We start from the raw sequence: 23,252 nt of genomic DNA on the forward strand, positions 1-23,252 counted from the left end.
TATAAAAATGAATACACTAAGAAATATTTCCTCACTATTAACATATATGTTGTAGTTTATATCAGAATTCAACTCCTTTTTATGGTGGAATAATATTTCATTGTATGCATATACTCCTTCTGTTTATCCAGTCATCTGTTAATGGACACTTGAACCATTTCTACTTGTTAGCTATTGTGAATTATGGTGTTGTGAACGTTGGTGTACAGATATCTGTCTGAATCCTTGTTTCCCATTCTTTGAGGCATATACCTAAGAGTAGAATTGCTGGAGCATATGGTAACTCTATGTTTAACCTTTTTAGAAAGCACCAAACTTCCACAGCAACTGTACCATTATACATTCTTACCAACTGTGTATAAAAATTTCGGTTTCTCCATGTGTCACCAACACTTGGTATTTTTTGTTGCTTTTATTATAACCATCCTGGCAGATGTAAAGTAAAATTTCATTGTGGTTTTGTTTTGTTTTGTTTTTGTTTTGTTTTTCATTGTGGTTTTGATATGCATTTCCCTAACAACAAATGATGTTGAGCATCTTTTTGTGTATTATTGGCCATATACATACTATACATACTATATACACACATATATATATTCTTTGGAGAAATGTCTATTTAAGTTTCTTGTCCATTTTTATTTTTAAAGATTTTATTATTTGTTTTAGAGAGAGAATGTGTATGAGTGGAGGAGGGGCATAGGGAGAAGGAGAGATAGACTCCCAAGCAGACTCCACACTGAGGACCCTGAGATCATGACCTGAGCTGAAATCAAGAGTCAGATGCTTAACTGACTGAGCCACTCAGGGGCCCCTGTCGATTTTTAACTTGGGATTTTTTTGGTGGTTGTTGATTTGTACATGTTCTTTACATATTGTAGATATTAAGTACTTACTACATATAGGATTTGCAAATATTTTCTCCCATTCTGTGGATTGCCTTTTTGCTCTCCTGATAGTATCCTTTGATACACAGAACTTTCAAATTTTGGTGAAGTCCAGTTTATTTATTTTTTAGGGATCCCTGGGTGGTGCAGCGGTTTGGCACCTGCCTTTGGCCCAGGGCGCGATCCTGGAGACCCGGGATCGAATCCCACGTCGGGCTCCCGGTGCATGGAGCCTGCTTCTCCCTCTGCCTGTGTCTCTGCCTCTCTCTCTGTATGACTATCATAAATAAATAATAAAAAAATATTTATTTTTTAATCTTATTGCCTGTGCTTCCAATACTTAAGAAACCGTTGCCAAATCCATAGTCATGAAGATTCGCCTTTATGTTTTCTTCTGAACTTTATCGTTTTAGCTCTTAAATTTATGTCTTTCATTCACTTTATGTTAATATTTATATAGTGTAAGGTAAGGGTCTGTCTTCATTCTTTTGCACATGGATATCCAGTTTTTCCTGCACTACCTGTTGAAAAGATTGGTCTTTCCCCATTGAACAGTACTGACACCTTTGTGAAAAATCAATTGGCCATAAAGGTGAGAGTTTATTTCTGGGCCGTCAGTGCCATTCCATTAGTTTAAATGTCTGTCCTTATACTAGTACCATACTGTTTTGATCTCTCCCGTTGTGCAATACTTTTCAAAATCAGGAAATGTGAGTCCTCCAACTTTTTCTTTTTTAAAGAGATTTTATTTATTTATTCATGAGAGACACAGAGTGAGGCAGAGACATAGGGAGAGGGAGAGGCAGGCTCCCTGTGGGGGGAGCTTCATGTGGGACTCAATCCCAGAACTCTGGGATTACGACCTGACCTAAAGGCAGGTGCTCAACCACTGAGCCACGTGGGTGCTCTTGTTCTTTCTCAAGGTTGTTTTAGTTATTCTGGTCTTCTGGCGATTCTGTATGCATTTTAGGAGAGGTTTCTCCATTTTTTCAAAAACATCATTGGGATTTTGAGAGGGATTGCATTGAATCTTATATTACTTTCGGTGATATACACATCTTAGTGATATTAAATCTTCCAATCCATGGGAACAAGATGTCTTTCAGTTTCTTTTGGTCTTCTTTAATTTCTTTTAGCAGTATTTTGCAGTTTTCAGTGTACACGTCTTATACCCCTTTGGTTAAATTTATTCCTTTTTTTTTATAAATTAATTTTTATTGGTGTTCAATTTACCAACATACAGAATAACACCCAGTGCTCATCCCGTCAAGTGTCCCCCTCCGTGCCCGTCACCCATTCACCCCCACCCCCCGCCCTCCTTTAAAGGCATTCAAATTGGCAAAGAAGAAGTCAAACTCTCCCTCTTCGCCGATGACATGATACTCTACATAGAAAACCCAAAAGCCTCCACCCCAAGATTGCTAGAACTCATACAGCAATTTGGTAGCGTGGCAGGATACAAATTTATTCCTAAGTGATTCTTTGATGTTATTGTAAATGGAATGACTTTTCTTTTTTTATTTTCTTTTTTTAAAAGATTTTATTTATTTATTCATGAGAGACGCAGAGAGAAGGCAGAGACATAGGCAGATGGAGAAGCAGGCTCCATGCAGGAAGCCCAATTTGGGACTCCATCCCAGAACTCCAGGATCATGCCCTGAGCCAAAGGCAAATGCTCAACTGCTGAGCCACCCAGGCATCCCTGGAATCATTTTTCTTAATTTCTTTTGCATATTTTTCATTGATGGTATGTTAAGATACAACCATTTTTTCTTTTTTAGGAAGTTAACTTATTAAAAAAAAAGGAAAGAAAGTTAATTTAGTTTAGGGGCACTTGGGTGGCTCAATTGGCTAAGTGGCCAACTCTTGATTTTGGCTCAGGTCGTGATCTCAGGGTCCTGGGATTGACCCAGCTCCAGGCTCAGTGGCGAGACTGCTTGAGATTCTCTTCCTCTCCCTCTGCCCCTACCCCCACCCACACTCATATGCACACACACATTCTCTCTCTCTCTCTCTCTCTCTCTCTCTCAAATAAAAAAAATTTAAAAAAGAAAGTTATTTAAACTAAAACCTAAAATGAACAGTTCATCCATTTCTCCCACCCCTCCCCACCCACCTCTGGCAACCGCTGACTTGTTCTTTGTATCTATAAGCTTGGTTTTTTAAAATTTATTTTCCACATATAAGACAGATAATTTGGTATTTGTTTCTGCCTAACTTATTTCACCTACCATAATTCCCTCCAGATCCGTCCATGCTGTCATGAATGGCATTGCGTGGATTTTTTTATGGCTGAGGAATATTCTGTTGAATATATGCACTACATCTTTATCCATTCATCTATTGGTGGACACTTAGATTGCTTATGTATATTGGCTGTTGTAGATAATGGCGCAGTGGACACAGGGGTATAGATACCTTTTTGAGCTAATGCTTTTGTTTTATTTGGATAACTACCCAGAAGTGGAATCACTGTATCCTATGGTAGTTCTACTTTTAACTTTTTGAGAAACCTCCATACTGTTTTCCACAATGGCTGCACCTATTTACATTCCCATTAACAGTGCACAAGGGTTCCCTTTTCTCCACATCCTCCACCCAAACCTGTTATTTCTAGTTTTTTTTTTTTATAATAGCCTTTCTAACATTTGTGAGGTGATAGATCCTTGTGGTCTTGATTTGCATTTTCCTGATGATTAGTTATATAGAGCATCTTTTCATGTATCTGTTGGCCATCTATATGGTTTTGGAAAAATGTCTACTCAGATTTTCTACCCATATTTTAATCTGATTATTTGGGTGTTTTTTTTTTTTTTTTTTTTTTTTTTTTTTTTTTTTTTTACTATTGAATTGAATGAGTTCTTTTTTTTTTTTTTGAATGAGTTCTTTATATATTTTGGATATTAGTCCCTTATCAAATATATATTTGCAAATATTTTCTCCCATTCTGTAGGTTGCATTTTCATTTTGTTGATGCTTTCCTTTGCTATACAGAATTTCTTTACTTTGATGTAGCCCCACCTGTTTATTTTTGCTTTTGTAATTTTTGCTTTTGGTGTCAGAGTCAAATGTTTTCTTCTAGGAGTATTAGGGTTTCAGATGTTAATTCAAGTCTTTAATACATTTTTAGTTAACTTTTGTGTTATGAAGTAAGATGGTGGTTCAATTTCATTCTTTTGTGTGTGGCTATCCAGTTTTCTCAGCACCATTTATTACAGACTGTCCTTTCTCCCATTGTATTTTCTTGGTCCCTTTGTCATAAATTTATTGACCATATATGCATAGGTTTATTTCTGCTTATATTCTGTTCCACTATTTGTCTGTTTTTATGCCAATACCATACTGTTTTAATTACTGTAGCTTTTTTGTTTGTTTGTTTTGTTTTTGTAATATAGTTTGAAATCAAGGAGCACAGTGCCTCTAACCTATTCTTTCTCAACATTGCTTTGGCTATTTGGGGTATTTTATGGTGTCATAGACATTTTAGGATTGTTCTATTTCTGTGAAAATAGAATTTTCACGTTGAAATTTTGATAGGAATTGCATGGAATCTGTATATTGCTTTGGGTGGTATGGCCATTTTAGCAATATTAAATTAAATTATATTCATACAGTCTATGAGCACAAAATATCTTTCCATTTATTTGTGTCTTCTCTAATTTCTTAATGTCTTATAGTTTTCAATACACACATCTTTCACCTCCTTGGTTAAATTTATTCCTAGCTATTTTATTCTTTTTGATGTAATTGTACATGGGATTGTTATCTTAATTTCTCTTACTGATAGTTCATTATTATTTTATAAAGACACAAGAGATTTTTTTGTGTGCTGATCATGCTTCTTAACTGAATTTATTATTTCTAACAGTTTTTTGATGGCATCCTTAAGGTTTTCTATATATAATATCATGCATTTGCAAATAGTAACAGTTTTATTCCTTACTTTCCAATTTGGATACGTTTTATTTCTTTTTCTTGCCCAGTTGTTCTGGCTAGGACTTCCAGTACTGTGTTGAATAAAGTGATAAGAATGGGCATCCTGGTCTTGTTCCAGATCTTAGAGGAAAGGCTCTTAGCTTTTCGACATTAAATGTGATGTTCCCTCTATACCCACTTTGTTGAGTTTTTATGATAAACAGATGTTGAATTTTATCACATGTTTTTTTCTGCATCTGAAATAGAACAAATTTTTCTGTGTTAATTTTATATCCTAAAACTATGGTGACTTTTTAAATGAAATCATTAGAGGTTTCTACATATCAGATCATGTCTCTGCAAAGCTTTTAGTTATTCCTTTCCAATTTGGATACATTTCTTTTTCTTGCCTAATTGCTTTCTCTAGAATGTGTAGTAGTATGCCGAATAGAAATGGCAAGAGTGTCATTCTTGTCTTATTCCTCATCTTAGAGGATAGACCTTTCAGACTTTTACCATTAAGTATAATGTTAGCTGTTGATTTTTCACATATGACCTTTACCGTGTTGAGGAAATTCCCTTCTATTCCTAGCTGTGTTTTCACCATGAAAGGGTGATAGGTTTTCTTACATCCTTTCTCTGATTCAGTTAAGATCTCATGTTATTTTCTTCCTTCATTCCATTAATATGGTGTGATATGTTGTTTGTTTTTTGTATGTGGAGCCACCCTTACATTCTTGGGATTAATACCACTTAGTCATGTTATAGTCCTTGTAATATACTCCTGAATATACAAGAACCAGGTTTGGGGACTATCTGTTCAACCTTTTATTTGTTTTTTTAAAGATTTATTTATTTATTTATGATAGAGAGAGAGAGAGAGGCAGAGACACAGGAGGAGGGAGAAGCAGGCTCCATGCTGGGAGCCCAACACGGGACTTGATCCCAGGACTCCAGGATCACGCCCTGGGCCAAAGGCAGGCGCTAAACCACTGAGCCACCCAGGGATCCCCCCTTTTATTTGTTTTTAAATGAAAGTGGTTTTTGAACAGAAGCAAAGGTAATTTTATAATTTTAGCTTTGTAAAGTTCTTTTGGCCTGAGTTTTCTTACAGATGAATTTTTGTGTCTTTTTTTTAGCAAAATAAAAAATGTCATTTTGCATTTTGGTTAATTTTATTATATATTTACAAAGAATATGCCATGTTAGTAATCGGTCTTCTTATGTTTCAGTAAAAGTTTATAGTTTTTTTTCCTGAAAGACATTTTATCCAGGATTTTTATTTGTTCTCAGCTGGAAGATCACTTTTGGATACTCAATCAGTCAATTACTAGAAACTGAAGTCTAGCAAACTTTTTAATCTTTGCCAATTTAACAGGTAAAGGGAAAAAGTAACTCCTTTAATTTCCATTTCAAATTTTCTTTAGTGTAGTTGAACATCTTTTTATATATTTTTCTTTCTAAAAATTATTTATTTATTTATTTATTTGTTTGTTTGTTTGTTTTAGAGAGACAGCATGCAAGCAGGGAGGGGGGAAAAGGGAGAGAGAGAATCCTTAAGCAGGCCCCCCACTGAGTATGAAGCCTAACACAGGGCTTGATTCTAGGATCTGAGCTGAGTCAAAATCAAGAGTTGGACACTTAACCAACTGAGCCATCCAAGCGCCCATAACTTTTCATATATTTATTAGCCATTTGAATTTCTTCTGTGAATCACTCAGATTTTATGTCCATTTTCATTTTTTTATTCTTATAGATTTATAAGAACTTTAAAAAATTTTTTTTAAAATTTTATCTATTCATGATAGTCACACACAGAGAAAGAGAGAGGCAGAGACATAGGCAGAGGGAGAAGCAGGCTCCATATAGGGAGCCTGACGTGGGATTCGATCCCGGGTCTCCAGGATCGGGCCCTGGGCCAAAGGCAGGTGCTAAACCGCTGCGCCACCCAGGCATCCCTATAGGAACTTTTTACATAGTAATATCAATCCTTTGAAAATAATAGATACTGCAAATTCCTTTTTCCAATTGGGAAAATTCAACTTTTTTTAGGTTGTATAGTTTTGTTTTCAAGTATGCCTCTGGTTTTAGAATGGATCCTGACCTTGGTGTCAGCCTTCTCCAAGGTTACTCTTTTCAAAAGGCTGTAATGATTGTGATTATTATAGCTTTAAAAACTAATATATTGGGATCCCTGGGTGGCTCAGCAGTTTAGCACCTGCCTTCGGCCCAGGGCATGATTCTGGAATCCCAGGATCGGATCCCATATCGGATTCCTTGCATGGAGCCTGCTTCTCCCTCTGCCGCCTGAGTCTCTGCTTCTCTCCCTCTCTCTTTGCCTCTAATTAATAAATAAATAAAAACATTAAAAAAAACTAATATATTTTGGCCTTAAGAATGGCTTGAAGGGGTGCCTGGGTAGCTCAGTTAGTTAGGTATCCAACTCTTGATTTTAGCTTAAATCATGAACTCAGGGTTGTGAGATCAAGCCCCACATCAGGCTCCATGCTCAGCTTAAGATTCTCTCTTTCCTTCTCCATCTCCCCCTCCCCCACCCCGGCTTGCACTCTCTCTCTCTCAAAAAAAAAAAAAGGTATACGGTGAGTATCTTCTTTTTATTTTTTCCAGATGATTAGCCAGTTGTCAAGTAACATTTTTGAATGATCTGTTTTCCCTTGTTGCCTAAAACGGCCGTGTATGCATCTAAATCAGCACCTATTTCCAGGCCATCTAGGCTTCTTGGTTTCATGAATATAATGGATTTTTTAACTCTCAAAGTCTGCTGCCCACATGGGTAGGGATTTTGTTTGAAGAACAGGTGGGTTTTTTTTAAATTTTTATTTATTTATGATAGAGGAGAGAGAGAGAGAGAGGGGCAGAGACACAGGCAGAGGGAGAAGCAGGCTCCATGCACCGGGAGCCCGACGTGGGATTCGATCCCGGGTCTCCAGGATCGCGCCCTGGGCCAAAGGCAGGTGCTAAACCGCTGCACCACCCAGGGATCCCCGAACAGGTGGTTTTTAAAAACAATTATGTTGCATATTCATCCTTTCATGACTCATTAATGAAAATCATTTAAAACTATTAATAGGCACTTTTAGCTTTTTACTTTTGCATAATCAGGTTGTAAAGTTTTATTACAAATCAAAAATATCTTCAAAAAATTCTCAAGTTGATTAGCTGCAAAAATTCAAAGCCTTCAGTATTTAGTTGAGTTAATTTCTCATTACCGTGATAGGATTGCAGCTTGTAATTGTTGGACATATTAAACCAGACAAAGGAGAATATGGTGTTTACTTAGGCATTCTCTGACTAGCTTGGGGGGACAGGCTCTCAGCTGGTGAACAGGGTGCTTTTTTCCCTTTGCCCCCTTGTGTTCTGGGATTGCATGGGTGTCTGCTTCAGTGACTGGAACTCTGAGGTAGCTGCTACCTTGGTCGGATCTCTCAGGCTTTGTCCTCTCACGGCTTTGGTGAGGATGCCCTGTGATAATGTGACTCAGCCCTCAAACCTGGTCTGGCCCCCTGGCCTCTGCTGCCCTGGCCTATGGGCGACATCAGTGGATCTTCTTTGGTGAGGAGGCTCCATTCATGGCAATGTGGGCACCACCACTTGTAGAATCTCTGTCTCATGGAGAAGAGTCCCCACTGCCCATGGGGTCTCCAGCTGTGGTGATGAACCTACTCTTACCTGAGGAGTTCTGTCCGTGGGGTCTCCAACTCTATGGGGGAAGGGCATGTCCTCCAGTGATGGCCCAGCTTTGCTCTTGACTTCCTCTTTCCCTCTCACTCTGTTATGACAACTTGGGTATTCAGACCTGAAAAACCAACATTGGAAGTTGGAGGCAAAGAGTGGTCCTGAGATCCCAGGAGTGGATAAGCCTAGGGGGACCCCAAAGAGGGGAGGAGAGGGATCTGATGGGGTATAGGATGGAGGGCTGTGGACCCCAATCATTTAAGGAGGAGAAAGATGGGGAGGACACTAAACAGGAAGGGCCAGGACAGTGTGCTGCATGTGGGTGGAAGAATAAGAGTGAAGGGTAGCCCTGGTGGCACAGCGGTTTAGCGCCGCCTGCAGCCCGGGGTCTGATCCTGGAGACCTGGGATCAAGTCCCGCGTCAGGCTCCCTGCATGGAGTCTGCTTCTCCCTCTGCCTGTGTCTCTGCCTCTCTCTCTGTGTCTCTATGAATAAATAAATAAAATCTTTAAAAAAAGAATAAGAGTGAAGACATACACAGTGGAGACAGTGCCACAAACAAGCTGTCCTTCAGCATCATTCTGCACATCCCAGCACCTAGTTCCCCCTTGTCTGCTCTGCCCCAGCCAGCCTTCCTTCCGGTTACTCTTTTTTCCTATTCCAAGTAATTTAAGAGACATACTTCCTCTTTATCTATCTCTTCATCTTAAAAACAACATCCCTCTCCCCCTCCTTCAAATATCATCTCTACCCTGGAATCTGTAGGAATCTTCTTGCTCTTTATGGTCTTACCACTTATATCCCTAAAAACTAGACCATTCAAATGCACAATGTTTGAACTCTGTTAATCTGCCAGGGTGGCTATAACAAAACACCACCAACCACATGGCTTAAACAACAGAAATTCATTCTCTCACAGTTCTGGAGGCTGAAGGTCTAAGATCAAGGTGTCATCAGGGTTTATGGTGAAAGCTCTCCTCCTGGCTCGTAGAGGGACACTTCTCTCTGTGTCCTCACATGGCTTTTCCTCTATGTGCATGCACTCGTGTCTCCTCTTCTTACTAGGACCCATCAGATTAAGGCCTCACCCTTATGACCTCATTTAACCTGAACTGTCTCTTTAAAGGCCCTATCTATAAATACAGTCACATTGTGGGTTGGAGGTTCAACAGATGGCTTGAGGGGAAGAGTATAATTTCGATCTCTAACCCTGAATAAATACATATTCCGTGGATTCAACTACAGCTTGCTTCTTTGCTCTTGACTTCACATTCCAGAGATTCGCTCAACTGTCTATAGCTGTCATTACTCATCTGGAATTTCTTACTGCACAAACTAGAACTTCCAGAAGAATATTAGAGTAGCAGACTCAGTGTTGCTGTCCTGTTCCTGTTTGAACCAGATGTACTAATGTCTTGTGTTCAGCATGCTATAAGCCAATGTTTCTTTGTATATACCTTCCCCTGCCTGCTGGGATGCTGCACCCTGTGATGCACTGTGCATGGTATATCCACTGCCCAACACTGCCTCTTGTAACGTCTCAGGACCCAGTGACATTCCAGGATGTGGCTGTAGAATTCACTCAGGAAGAGTGGGAGCACCTGGGCACCACTCAGAGGGCACTGTACCGAGAAGTCATGCTGGAGAACTACAGGAGCCTAGCCTCCCTGGGTAAGAGTGGCCCTGGGCCCATCCTGAGCACTGGCCTGGGGAGGAACACGAGGCAGCACCCTGGGAGGGTTGGGGGACACAAGTGCCTTCTGCTCAGGTTGTCTGCTTAACTGCTGGGAAGAGGGGAGATGGTAAGTAATTGAACTTGGTAAGTGATAATTTTTTAATTAAATAAACACAGATAAAATAGATTATAATGAAAATATGTGAGATTTTAAAAGATGCAATAGAGACTAGAAAGGGGTTTTAGACTCTGAGAGGCACAGTCCACTAACAATGCTTGAAGGCCTGTGCACACCCACCCTGCCAATATGGGTTGGTGAATGAGGATTCTGCTCTCTCCTCTCTGTCCAAACCATGAGTCCCAAGGCCCTGAGGCCTCTGAGCCACAGGATCATACTTTGATGTTCAGAGGACATAGGCTTAGGGTGTTTCCACTGCTTGTTCTCTGTGTGGCAGGGAGCAGGAGGCTGAGGCTGCCCCTACCCCCACTCTGGGGTCATCCATCATTCCCTGAAGACAGGGAAATAGCAGCAGGGTCCTGGGCACATGCTTGTCACTGGCTCAACACTTGCACCTCTTGTCTTCCCTGAACAGGGTGCCAGGATTTCAAGCCTGATGTGATCTCCCAGCTGGAGCAAGGCAGATCACCATGGATGGTGTGGAGAGACATCCCTAGAGACCCCTCTCCAGGTGAAGAGATGGGAAGGGGGCCCAGGAGCTCATGCAGAAGGCTGTTCAGGAAGCCAGTAGTTTCTAGAAGTGCAGGAGAAATCCCAAGATAAATCAGGGCTGCCTGGAGAATAATCCCTGCACGGAAGCCACATCCTGCCTCTCCCATTCCTCTCCTGCACAAGTCCGGGCCCTGCAGGGGGTGTACTGCCTGCCTGGGCCCCTTCCCAGTGGCACTGGCTTCCTTCTTCCCTCCTCTCAGGTGTACCTCTTCCCCCATCCTGCCAGGGGTTCTGTCCTCTCTAGAGAAGCCCCTCAGTGGCCAGTGATGCCACTTTCACCTCCCTCCTCTTTCTTGCCATCTGTTTGATCTCCATTCCTTTCCTCTTAATCTACCTTGAATTTTAGGTAAGTCTACTAGGAATGGCTTGGTAAACACATCCACCACCTGCTGGAATCCACACCGTGGTTTTCTGCTTCCTGCTGCATTCAGCCTCAGCAGGACTTCCCATGATCCTCTCCATGTCAGTCAACTCCTCTGTTTTCTTGTCTTCTCACACCCCCTCACTGTGTTGGATTCTGCCTGAGTCCTTTATCCCACTTGCTAACTCTGACCCCAACTCAATTCAATAGTGACCATGGGTTGCCTCTGATAGTAGGAGAATGGAACCATCCTTACAGACCTGGTGATTTGGCATTGCTGAGAATTAACTGTGGCAGCTTACAAAATGGGCAAGAACTGCTGGGGATTTACCCCAAAGGTACAGATGCAATGAAATGCCGGGATACCTGCACCCCGATGTTTATAGCAGCAATGTCCACAATAGCCAAACTGTGGAAGGAGCCTCGGTGTCCATCGAAAGATGAATGGATAAAGAAGATGTGGTTTATGTATACAATGGAATGTTACTCAGCCATTAGAAATGACAAATACCCACCATTTGCTTTGATGTGGATGGAACTGGAGGGTATTATGCTGAGTGAAATAAGTCAGTCGGAGAAGGACAAACATTATATGGTCTCATTCATTTGGGGAATATAAAAAATAGTGAAAGGGAATAAAGGGGAAAGGAGAAAAAATGAGTAGGAAATAGAAAGGGAGACAGAACACGAGAGACTCCTAACTCTGGGAAACGAACTAGGGGTGGTGGAAAGGGAGGTGGGTGGGGGTGACTGGGTGACGGGCACTGAGGGGGGAACTTGGTGGGATGAGCACTGGGTATTATTCTATATCTTGGCAAATTGAACACCAATAAAAAATAAATTTATTTTTAAAATGGGCAAGAGAAGAGGTTGGAGGCTGAGATATTAGTGGTGACATTTCATAGTGACCCAGGCACATAGTGGGTTATATTCTGATCTGTTTCTCTTCTGCTATCCTTATTCTAGTGATTCCCCTCATTACTGCCCTCTTGTCCATTCTTAAGTCCCTGTTTTCACCCTTCGTTGATTCTAGAAAGGCAGTCCTCACTTGTAACTTACCTCAGGTGTCACTTACCATCACCCCTGTAACCACTTGCATGTCCCTGTTCACATCTTCCTTGCTCCCGTGCACAGTGGCTCTTGGCTTACGTGACATTTGAAATCAGTCAAAGCACCATACCTCTGTTTGGGGAATCAAAGAATAAAAACAATAGTAACATATTATATGTAGCTTTGACTAGCTCACACTTTGTATTTCTCTAAAAGGTCAAATATCTTCCACTTTTATTTCTTTCAGACCAAGAGACCAGATCTAGAACTGCAAAGTCAAATCTGAAGCAACTAATTTCTGAAGAATTTTCCCAGGGCATGGTAATCAACAAAGGTAAAAGGAATGGAATCTGTTACTCCACCAGAGAAGTCCTAGAATCTCTTAGCTGTTTAGAGAGCCATCCAGGGCAGATGGCATTTATCCGTAAGAAAATCCTGACTCAGGAGAACATTCTTGAAGATACTGGATTTGAGTGTGGACAGCAGTCAGACTTTGTTACTCAAAGCACAATTCCTTCAGGGAAAACAAAGTATAAAGATGACAGTTATGGCAGCAGCTTTTCACATAGCCTAAATCTAAGTAATCATCAGAGAATCTACACATGTGAAAAGCTATACAAATGTGATCAATGTGGGAATGACTTTAGCTGTGGTCTGGATCTCACTCAACACCAGAGTACACATACTGGAGTTAACTCATACCTTATTAGATACCAGAAATTTGGTGCTAGAGAAAAGCCCTTCAAATGCAGAAATTGTGGCAAATCTTTTAGGAGGGGGACACACCTTATACAACATGAAAGATGTCACACAGGAGAGCGACCATATGAGTGTAATGTATGTGGGAAGTCCTTCAGCTGGGACTCGTCCCTTATTCTACATCAGAGAACTCATACTGGAGAAAAACGCTATGAGTGTAGGGAATGTGGGAAGGCCTTCAGCCAAAGTACATGTCTCACACAGCATCAGAGGATTCATACAGGAGAGAAACCTTATGAATGTAATCAGTGTGGGAAGGCCTTTAGCCAAAGTTCACATCTAACTCTGCATCAGAAAACTCATACTGGGGAGAAACCCTATGAATGCAATCAGTGTAGCAAAGCCTTTATTCAGAGCATTCAACTTACTCTGCATCTAAGAACTCATTCTGGAGAGAAACCTTATGAATGTACTGAATGTGGTAAGACCTATAGTCATAGCTCATCCCTAATGCAGCACAAGAGGATTCATACTGGAGAAAAACCCTTTGAATGTAAAGAATGTGGGAAAGCCTTTACACAGAGCATTCAACTTACTTTACATCTGAGAACACATACTGGAGAGAAACCCTATGAATGTACTGAATGTGGCAAAGCCTATAGTCATAGGTCATCCCTTATTCAACATAAGAGGATCCATACTGGAGAAAACCCCTTTGAATGTAATGAATGTGGGAAAGCTTTCCGATGGAACACACACCTTACTCAACACCAGAGAATTCATACTGGAGAGAAACCTTACAAGTGCAAAAAATGTGACAAATCTTTCAGCAGAAGTACACACCTTAATCAACATCAAAGAATTCATACTGAAGGGAAACCCTACAAGTGTAACGAGTGTGGGAAGACTTTTGGTCAGAGTGTGTATCTGACTCAACACCAGAGGATGCATACTGGAGAAAAACCCTATCAGTGTGAGGAATGTGGAAAGGCCTTCACTGTAAATGCATACCTTGCTCAACATCAAAGAATTCATAAGAGAAATAAACCTTTATTATGTGGCAGTCACAAAGAAATTTTGACTGGAGAGAAATTCAACAAATGTATTTAATGTGGGAAAAATTTCAGCATAAGCACAGGTATTCCTCAACATGAATAAATTAATAAAAGAGAGAACTCCTATAAATATAACTGTGGAAAATATTTCACTTCTACCATGCCACAAATGCTAGAATACTAATATGTTCATCATAAAGAAAACTAAAAAAGTGGAAAATGTGTGAAATGTTTTAATGTAATATGACCTCTTACTATAAGTTTAAAAAAAAGATTTTATTTATTTATTCATGAGAGACACAGAGAGAAGCAGAGACACAGGCAGAGGGAGAAGCGGGCTCCTTGCAGGGAGCCCAGTGTGGGACTCGACCCCCAGGCCCAGGATCAGTACCCAAGCCGAAGGCAGATGCTCAACCACTGAACCACCCAGGCATCCCATCTCTTACTATAGGTTAAAGGAAAAATACTGAGGAGAACCTTATAAATAACATCTTTAAAACCACAAAGTTTGGGCAGCCCGGGTGGCGCAGTGGTTTAGCGCCGCCTGCAGTCCAGGGTGTGATCCTGGAGATCCGGGATCGAGTCCCACGTCGGGCTCCCTGCATGGAGCCTGCTTCTCCCTCTGCCTGTGTCTCTGCTTCTCTCTCTCTCCTGCTCTGTATCTCTCATGAGTAAATAAAAAATAAAACTTAAAAAAAAATAAAACCACAAAGTTTCAAATGAAAGTTAAATCTTCTTATATATCATGCTGAATTTCTAGAAAAGTTGTAGGAATAATGTCTGTTGAATCTATAAATGATATTATATATAAGGAGGCCTCACTCTACATATACAGAGCTTTAAATACTGTAGATCATGGGCCAAATCCAACCTGCACCTTTGTTATAAATAAAATTTTATTGGCACAGTCACATCTATGTGTTTATGTAAACAATAGAAATGTATTATCTCAAAGTTTGGGAGGCTTATGTCCAAGGTCAGGTGTTGGCATGTTTGTTTTCTTCTGAGTCTCCTCTCCTTGGCTTGGAGATGGCTGTCTTCTTGCTGTGTCCTTACGTGCCCTTTCTTCTGTGTACTTATCCCGGTGTCTCTTCCTCTTCTTTTAAAGACACCAGTCCTTTTGGATTAGGGCCCCATATTTATGACCTCATTCCACTATACTCACCTCTTTAAAGGCCCTGTCTTTAAATAGTCACATTGAGGTTAAGGGATTTGTTTTAAGTTTTTCAGATTGCTGTAACAGATACAATGTATACTGGGTGGCTTATAAACAACAGAAATTTATTTCTAACAGTTCTGGAGGCTGAAAAGTTTAAGATCAAAGTGTTGGAAGATTCAGTGTTTGGTGAGAGCCCACTTCCACGTTCATAGATGGCCATCTTTTTGTTGTGCCCTCATATGTTGAGAAAGGTGAGGAATCTTTCTGGGCTCTCTTTTATAAGGGTACTAACCCTATTCATGAGGGCTTTACCTTCATGACCTAATCACCTCCTAAAGCCCCCCACTTTCTAGAACCATTACTTTTGAGGTCAGGATTTCAACATGAATTTTTGTAGACCGTAGCAGGCTTCAACATATGTATTTGGAGGGAACACAACTCAGTCCATAACAAGCCTGTGAAACCTAAAATATTCTCTAGCCCTTTACAGAATAAATGTCCTGAACTTGAGGGTAGATGATCAACTAGAATATGTCAACATTCTGCATTGTATACAAATTTCTTTTTTTAAAAAAGGTAAATTAGGGCAACATAATAGTCATAAAATGTACCATAGAGAGAACCTACCTGTTTTGTAATTGTTGAATTATTTTTGCAAAAATTACCAAAAGGATCTTTTTCCTTGAAAATAGAAGACAAAAGTGTTTCTCTGAAGTAAATTCTATGACTTCTCTAATTAATAACTTTTGTAGCAAATACTGTTCAGATCACCTCCTATTTATCCCATTGGTGAGGGTGGGATCCTCCACCCTACATAATATAAGACAGCTAAACACATGGCACCCGACACTGGTCTTGATGACTGGCCAGAGGTTTATTAGTCACATATCCCAATGCAGGGAAGGACACCACACACCACAGCACACAAACACCACACATGGGTTGCACTCAGGAGCAGAGCAAACCAGTAGGAGCAATGGGAGGCAGGCTTTGTAGCAGCAAGAGAGTGAGATATTCCCTGTTTTCACTGGAGAATGTGACTGGCTTCTGTGAATAATTCATGGGCTGGTAGGGTGAGGATGGGACACTGGCCCAGGTGAGAGGGAAACTACCTGGATTAGAGCATTTCCTGTTGGGCGGTGGGCATATTGGCAAGAATAAGGGAATCCAGTTAGGTGTCTAGGGCCCTGTGAGGCTCCAAGATGTCCAGGCAATGGTGAAATTCTAATTCTTACACACAGCATTAGAAATCAGGTTTGTCAGGGGAAGTTTTCAGTCTCCTACCACCAATCTAAGTTGCCTTACTAGTAGTAAACCCTCCTTACACCAACTTTTTCACATGACTTTTTCACTTTATATTTCTTCCAAATGATCCCAACTTTCCTAGTCCTTTGCTTCCTGTTAAAATTTTAGAGTGAGCTTGTCCATTTCTATCTATAAAAAGTGTATTATTTTTATTTAAATGCATTTTCTGCATCAGGCTGTTTTTTCTCCTTTACTGTGTTAATTAGGCTAATTACATTGATTGATTTTGAAATATTAAACCAACTTTTCATTCCTTGAATAAGCTCCACTTGGTCATGATATATTACCCTTTCTAAAGTATTGCTGGATTGGATTTGCTATTTTAATACTTTCATTTCTATGTTCTTGCATCATTGTTCTGTAATTTTCTTTCCTTGTAATGTCCTTGTCAGTTTTGGGCTTAGGATTATTTAAGCCTCTGAAAATGACTTAGGAAGTATTCCCTCCCATCTTATTTTATGAAATATTTTCTGAAAAACTGGTATATTTTTTCCTTAAATGTTTCAGACTCATGGAATTCATCACTTGAGTCTGAAATTTTATTTCTAAGAACGTTTTCAATTACACTGAGGCAGGTAAGAAGATCCAGCTGCCTTGTATTACATTAAAGAGATTTGGGGGGGAAAAAGGCTGTCAAATAATGCTCCTCTCCTCACTATTGTTTTGGAAAATACAGGATTTTTTTTTACTGTATTTTTCACAATACAGTACTGCAGGACTTTTTAATGTAAATATTCTTGATTAACTAGTTTTCAAAATAATGATACAAACTTAGCATTCTTCTTGGAATGGAAAACTTGCTTGGAGGTTACTTCATTCTTTTTCTCTTTTTCAAAAGTGCATCTCGTAGTGCCAGCTGCTTTTCATGAAAGGAACGCTTGTTTTTTGACCAGACGTTATGGTTATATCACATCATCATAAAGTTCTGTTTTTTCTTCTCTTTATTTGTGGAACTGGAAAATGGGTTCATTTTGGTTTTCTTCCTCATGAATTATTTTCAGTCTGTCTTTCCAGCCACTGCTGTGGCTAGTCTTGTCTCCTTGTCAGATTTTGGCTTTTTATGAATGCGTTCAAGGTCCCGACGAGAAAGTAACTCACCCCTGGGCTCCTCATCACTATCTATTTCAATATACTTCCTCTTTTGGGCTTTCTCTGGGTTAGTGTCAAGTTTTTTCCTCATTTGGGCTATGCGGACTTTCTGGAAGTCTTCCTGAGTTAGTACTCGGCTTGTGCTAATGGCTGCAGCTTTGGCTTTCCGCTCCCCCATGGGCATCCTGTTGAGCTTCTTGAATATTTCTTGCTGCTCTTCATCAGAAGAGTGATGCACATCAACCCACTCACCATCAGCATCTGCCTCCTCACTGAGACTGGTGCTTTCCCACCCATACTCAACATTTTCAGAATTCTCTTCTTTTCCAACTTCTAGAACTTCTGCTCCTGGAATGTAATCTTTAGCATCTAATTCTCCATATTCTTGCACTCTTGCTTCTATGGAGGCCTCTGTAGGCTTACCCCAGAATTTCTTCTGCAACATCTTAGGATTCACTGTTTGGAAAAGCTGAGTCAAAGTTCTAGCAGACATCATCACATTCTTATCTCTGTGTGTTTTATACTAAGCCAGGTCTTGGAGAAGTTCTTCAGTCGTGGCTAGAGGACATCAAGCTGTTATCTCTTTTATAGCATTGATTCCTACTGTCATGACCTCCCCAGAGTTCTTGCCAGTGACAAAATTGTTGGCAACAGTCATGAGCACTGACTGAATGATCTCTAGGAGTACTAAGTGATGAGATGCTTGGGCAGCAAACAGAAGGATCTTCGTTACTTCTCTTTGGTGGGGCTGCAGAAACCTTTGCACAAAGTGATAGAAGTTGAAGAGAAAAAGCTCCTGAATTCCCACCAATCTGGAGATGAGGCTCATGAGCATCATTTTCACCTCAAACTTCTCTGTACAGCTCTCTAGCTGTTTTAGAATTTTTCTGCAAAATCTTGGGGATCATGAATCAAATGAATAGCTGAAAAGTTAAACACCTCTGGTTTCTTTTTCTTTTTTTATTTTTTTTTCTTGAGCACTTTCATAGCCTTTTCTAACTTTTTCTTGTGTTTGGAGCTTTTCTTCCCCGTGGCATTTGCACTAGCAGGTCTCTTGCTGTTGGTCCTTCATCCTCGGATTCTGAGTCACTGTCCTGTTTCTCCTCTTGATCTTTCCCAAGGAAAAATGTCAAAGCAGCAACTAATATCTTGGTGACCTTAGGGAAACATGCAGTTGTGATCACATTGACAGTTTTGGCATCATTCCAGATGTTTCTTCTGTAGAGTTCAGTCATCACATCCAAAGATATCTTGGCTGCAGTTGCATTGCTCTCTTAACATGGTATACATGAATTTCTGCAACACAATATTCACTTTATTCTTCTGTTTTGCATTTATATTCTTGATATCAGTGACAATATGTGTGTATAAAGTCTTTCACAGGGATCCCTGGGTGGCTCAGTGGTTTAGCGCCTGCCTTTGGCCCAGGGTGCGGTCCTGGAGTCCTGGGATCAAGTCCCACGTCGGGTTCCTGGCATGGAGCTTGCTTCTCCCTCCTCTTGTGTCTCTGCCTCTCTCTGTCTCTCTCTATGTCTATCATAAATAAATAAATCTTTTTAAAAAATAAAAAATAAAGTCTTTCACAGGGGCAGCCCTGGTGGTCCAGCGGTTTAGCACCACAGTGGTTTAGCACCACCTTCAGCCCGGGGTGTGATCCTGGAGACCCGAGATCGAGTCCCACATCAGGCTGCCTGCATGGAGCCTGCTACTCCCTCTGCCTGTGTCTCTGCCTCTATCTTTCTCTCTGTGTCTGTCATGAATAAATAAATAAAATCTTTAAAAAAAATAAAGTATTTCGCAGAAGATTATCATGGCAATGCAGGAGTTCAAAAAAGAGTTCTAGTAAACCTGATGGACTGACGAGATTCTTATTTCTCAGCAAGATCAAAGCTTTGCAAAATGTCATTCAAAGATCTGGATCCAAGACTGTGATTATAGGAGAGATCTTACAGCTCTTGAGGAAAGTTACTTAAGTGTTCTGGATAGCAGTGACCAATCTATGCCATAAACCTCACTAGCTCTGCCAATTCTTTGCTAGGTTTATTTGGTTGTAATTTGAAAATCTCCACATTGGATTTGGAGTGATTATACTGCTGTAGAAACTCCTCGATGTAGGCTGGCGAATCCTGCTTTGATCAGATTCTGTAACTGTGGCAGGTTTCTGGGCAGTTTGTTATTGTTTCTGTTAGACATGTTGGCTGCTGAGTGGCTCCTCAGAAAGCAGTCTTAAGAAGCATCACACCACCAGCAACCACCAACAGCCAAAATACAGGATTTTTATTCCATTTTACAAATGGAATATGTTAAAATGTGTTATAGATTGTGTACACGCCCAAAATTCATTCATATGTTGAGGTCCTAATGCCTGGTATGTGAGAATGTGACCTTACTTAGAGATAAGTTTTTGCAGAGGCATTCGAATTAAAATGAGGCCTTTAGGGGCTCCTGGGTGGCTCAGTTGGTTAAGCATCCAACTCTTGGTTTTAGTTCAGTTATGATCATGGGCTCAAGCCCCATGTTGGGCTTCTTGTTCAATGGGGAGACACTGTAGATTCTCTTTCTCTCCCTCTCCCTCTCTCAAATACATAAATAAAAATAAATTAAATAAACAAATTAAAATATAATGAGGTCTTTAGAGTGGGCCCTAATCCAATATTACTAGCGTTTTTATAGGAAGGGGAAATTTGGAGACAGACACACACACACACACAGGAAGAATGCCATGTGAAGATGAAGGCAGGAATTGGAGTGATGCTTCTATAAGCCAAGAAATGAGAAAGATTGAAGCAAACCACCAGAAGCTATGGGAGAATCATAGAACAGTTCTTCCTCATTATTCTCAGAAGGACCAGCGCTGCTGACACCTGGATCTCAGATTTCTAGTCTCCAGAACAACAAGGCAATACATTTCTGTTGTTTAAACCACTTAGTTTGGGCAGCCCTGGTGGCTCTGTGGTTTAGTGCCGCCTTCAGCCCAGGGCATGATCATGAAGATCCAAGGTTGAGTCCCATGTCGGGCTCCCTGCATGGAGCCTGCTTCTCCCTCTGCCTGTGTCTGTGCCTCTCTCTCTCTCTCTCCTTCTCTCTCTCTCTGTCTCTCTCTCTCTCTCTCTCGTGTCTGTGCCTCTCTCTCTCTCTCTCTCTCTCTCTCTCTGTCTCTCATGAATAAATAAATAAAATCTTTAAAATTTTTTTTTGGTATTTTGCAGCTCTGGGAAACTAATACAACATTTATTTGGTTTATTTTGTTAAATTAATAAATGTTTCTAAAATTCCTCAACTTTATTTTCAAATGCAGTAGAGATAGATATAATTCACATAAGCAAAAACCCTTTGGATTCCCAGTAATTTTAAGAGTGTAAAGGGCTCCTAAGACCAAAAAGTTGAAGAGGTATTGTGTTGGACCATAATCACATTGTCCCACAAATCTCAGATGATTTGTTCTGTGTTTTTTTTTAATCCCCACTTCATTTTCTTACTGTATTTCAGTTAGGATAATTTCTACTGGCCCATTTTCATCAATGCATTTTTCAATTGGTTCTTTTTAAAGATCCATTCCTCGGATGAGCTTCCTCATCCACTTACTTGTTTGACCTATCTTTTCTTGTAAATTCTTTCACATAATTTTGATAGTTTTGTCAAACTCTTAGCTAATGCTTTCATATGAGTCTTCTGTGGGTTTCTTCACATAGACTTTTTTTCTCAACTATGGGTCATTCTCTTCTGGTTTTTTTGCATGTCTAGTAATATTTTAATTTATAGTTGCCATTGTGGATGATCCTGTGAAAAGATTCTGGATTCTATTATCTTCCTTTAAAGAGTGTTGAGTTTCATTCAGGCAGGCAGTTAAATTGTTCACAATGATCCTGTGAGATCTTGGTTTTAGGCTTTTTTTTTTTAAGGAAGGTCTATTTTAGTTTTGCCCTTAGTCCTAGAACATAGCCCTTAACATTGGGCTATATCTTTACCACTAAGACCTGCACCTTCTGGGATTCCAATGCAAAGCTCCAGGTATTTAATAAATCCATTGGTGAGAGTTAAATACCAAACTGTTGAGATCTCCACTCAGCTTTTTAGCCTTCCAAATGATGCTTAGAGGAAAACATCCTTGAAGTCATATGCAGTGTAGTAGTCACTCAAGAATTTAAGGGGAATTTTAAAAATATTTTATTTATTTATTCATTCATTCATTCATTCATGAGAGACACAGAGAGAGAGAAAGAGGCAGAGACACAGGCAGAGGGAAAAGCAGGCTCCATGCAGGGAGCCCGATGTGGAATTCAATCCAGGACCAGGACCACGCTCTGGGCTGAAGGCAGGTGCCCAACCACTGAGCCACCCAGGGATCCCAGAATTCAAGGGGAATTTTTATGCAGATTTTTAGGCTTACCCTTATTTGATTATCTCCAAGTTCCTGGATTTTTGCTCTCAATTTAGAATCTTTCCAGAAGTCCGCAAACTCTGGCCTCTGTATCATCAGCCCATTATCTGCTTGAGATCCATTCCTCTATGCAAGTTTATAACTATTCTTGGCAAGAAGACTAGTGGGATACAAGCTACCTGTACAGGTACTTGGAAAAGGAATTTAGGTTATAACACCAAACATTAATTAATAAGACATTATTAATGTTTAATGTGTTTTGGCCTTTAAAATCTTCCTATTATTTTAAGTGCCTTTAATTTTTTTATTGAGGTATAATTGATGTACATTATATTAGTTTCAGGCATATAACATAGTAAGTTGACATTTGTACACACTGTGGGCTTTTTACTTTTATTTATTTTTTTTAATTTTTATTTACTTATGATAGTCACAGAGAGAGAGAGAGAGGCAGAGACACAGGCAGAGGGAGAAGCAGGCTCCATACACCGGGAGCCCGATGTGGGATTCGATCCCCGGTCCACAGGATCGCGCCCTGGGCCAAAGGCAGGCGCCAAACTGCTGCGCCACCCAGGGATCCCCAGGCTTTTTACTTTTAAAATGGTATATGTACCCATATTTTGCTGGAACTTCATATGGCCCTGCTAATCAGCCCTCAGGATTTTACATGCATGACCCTAAGAAGTCAGAAAGTAACTTAGGACATCTCCTTAAATACGTGAGAGTCTTACACTACCTATTGTCAATTAAATGCTTTTCACAGCTCAAGAATTATAAAGCAGTAACTGTACCCTCCCATCTACATCCTTATTTTAGTCTGGACACATCATTGTAGCTACTGTCTTGTTAATTTTCAGGACTGGTAGGTAGAGATACGAGTGGACAGAGCACTCAATATAGAATCTCTGGAATTGCACTGATTTACATACAGTCACACAACCAGAACTATGAGACCCACAGTGACATAAATATGTTCACTGGGGCATAGATTCACAAAAATGCACACACTGATGAGCACTGTGGGTACACACAGACACACTGAGTGACACACTGAGGAACATATACAGCAAACGCTGACCCACATAAACACACACTCACCGAAATACAAGCGCCTTCTGCAGCAATAGGGGCGAGGGAGATTGGGGCGGGGCCAGAGTGTTTGGCCGCTGTACCGGGAGCTACATTTCCCAGAAGGCTGTGCCATAAGCTCGTTTGTTTGGCGCAAGGGCAGCTCTGGGACGGAACCCCAACGC

The 23,252-nt window shown here is 40.3% G+C and overlaps 1 protein-coding gene, 1 long non-coding RNA gene and 1 pseudogene across 6 annotated transcripts in view; 1 reads left to right on the forward strand and 2 right to left on the reverse strand.

Annotated features, from left to right (window-relative positions):
- The window catches only part of LOC129507782 (zinc finger protein ZFP2-like), a 33,090-nt gene extending 18,154 nt beyond the window's left edge, over positions 1-14,936 (forward strand). For 4 of the 5 annotated variants that reach the window (XM_055322493.1, XM_055322492.1, XM_055322494.1 and 1 more), the window contains 3 exons: positions 10,040-10,166; positions 10,764-10,859; positions 12,559-14,936. In XM_055322493.1, coding sequence (XP_055178468.1) covers positions 10,040-10,166; positions 10,764-10,859; positions 12,559-14,120 — 1,785 coding nt within the window. In that variant the 3' untranslated portion in view covers positions 14,121-14,936. Of the gene's footprint in view, positions 1-6,105; positions 6,178-10,039; positions 10,167-10,763; positions 10,860-12,558 lie in introns of those variants that run through there. The other variant, XM_055322495.1, reaches the window with a different exon arrangement.
- On the reverse strand, positions 7,963-23,219 carry LOC129507783 (uncharacterized). Its single transcript, XR_008664077.1, has 3 exons — positions 23,098-23,219; positions 12,337-12,443; positions 7,963-8,616 (listed from the first exon to the last, which is right to left on the reverse strand). It is a non-coding gene; the product is annotated as an uncharacterized LOC129507783 (long non-coding RNA).
- On the reverse strand, positions 17,338-19,811 carry LOC129507781 (protein SDA1 homolog; annotated as a pseudogene).
- Positions 23,220-23,252: the final 33 nt, after the last annotated feature.

Source organism: Nyctereutes procyonoides, unplaced genomic scaffold (assembly GCF_905146905.1).
Source record: "Nyctereutes procyonoides isolate TBG_1078 unplaced genomic scaffold, NYPRO_anot_genome, whole genome shotgun sequence".
Taxonomy (NCBI): Eukaryota; Metazoa; Chordata; class Mammalia; order Carnivora; family Canidae; genus Nyctereutes; species Nyctereutes procyonoides.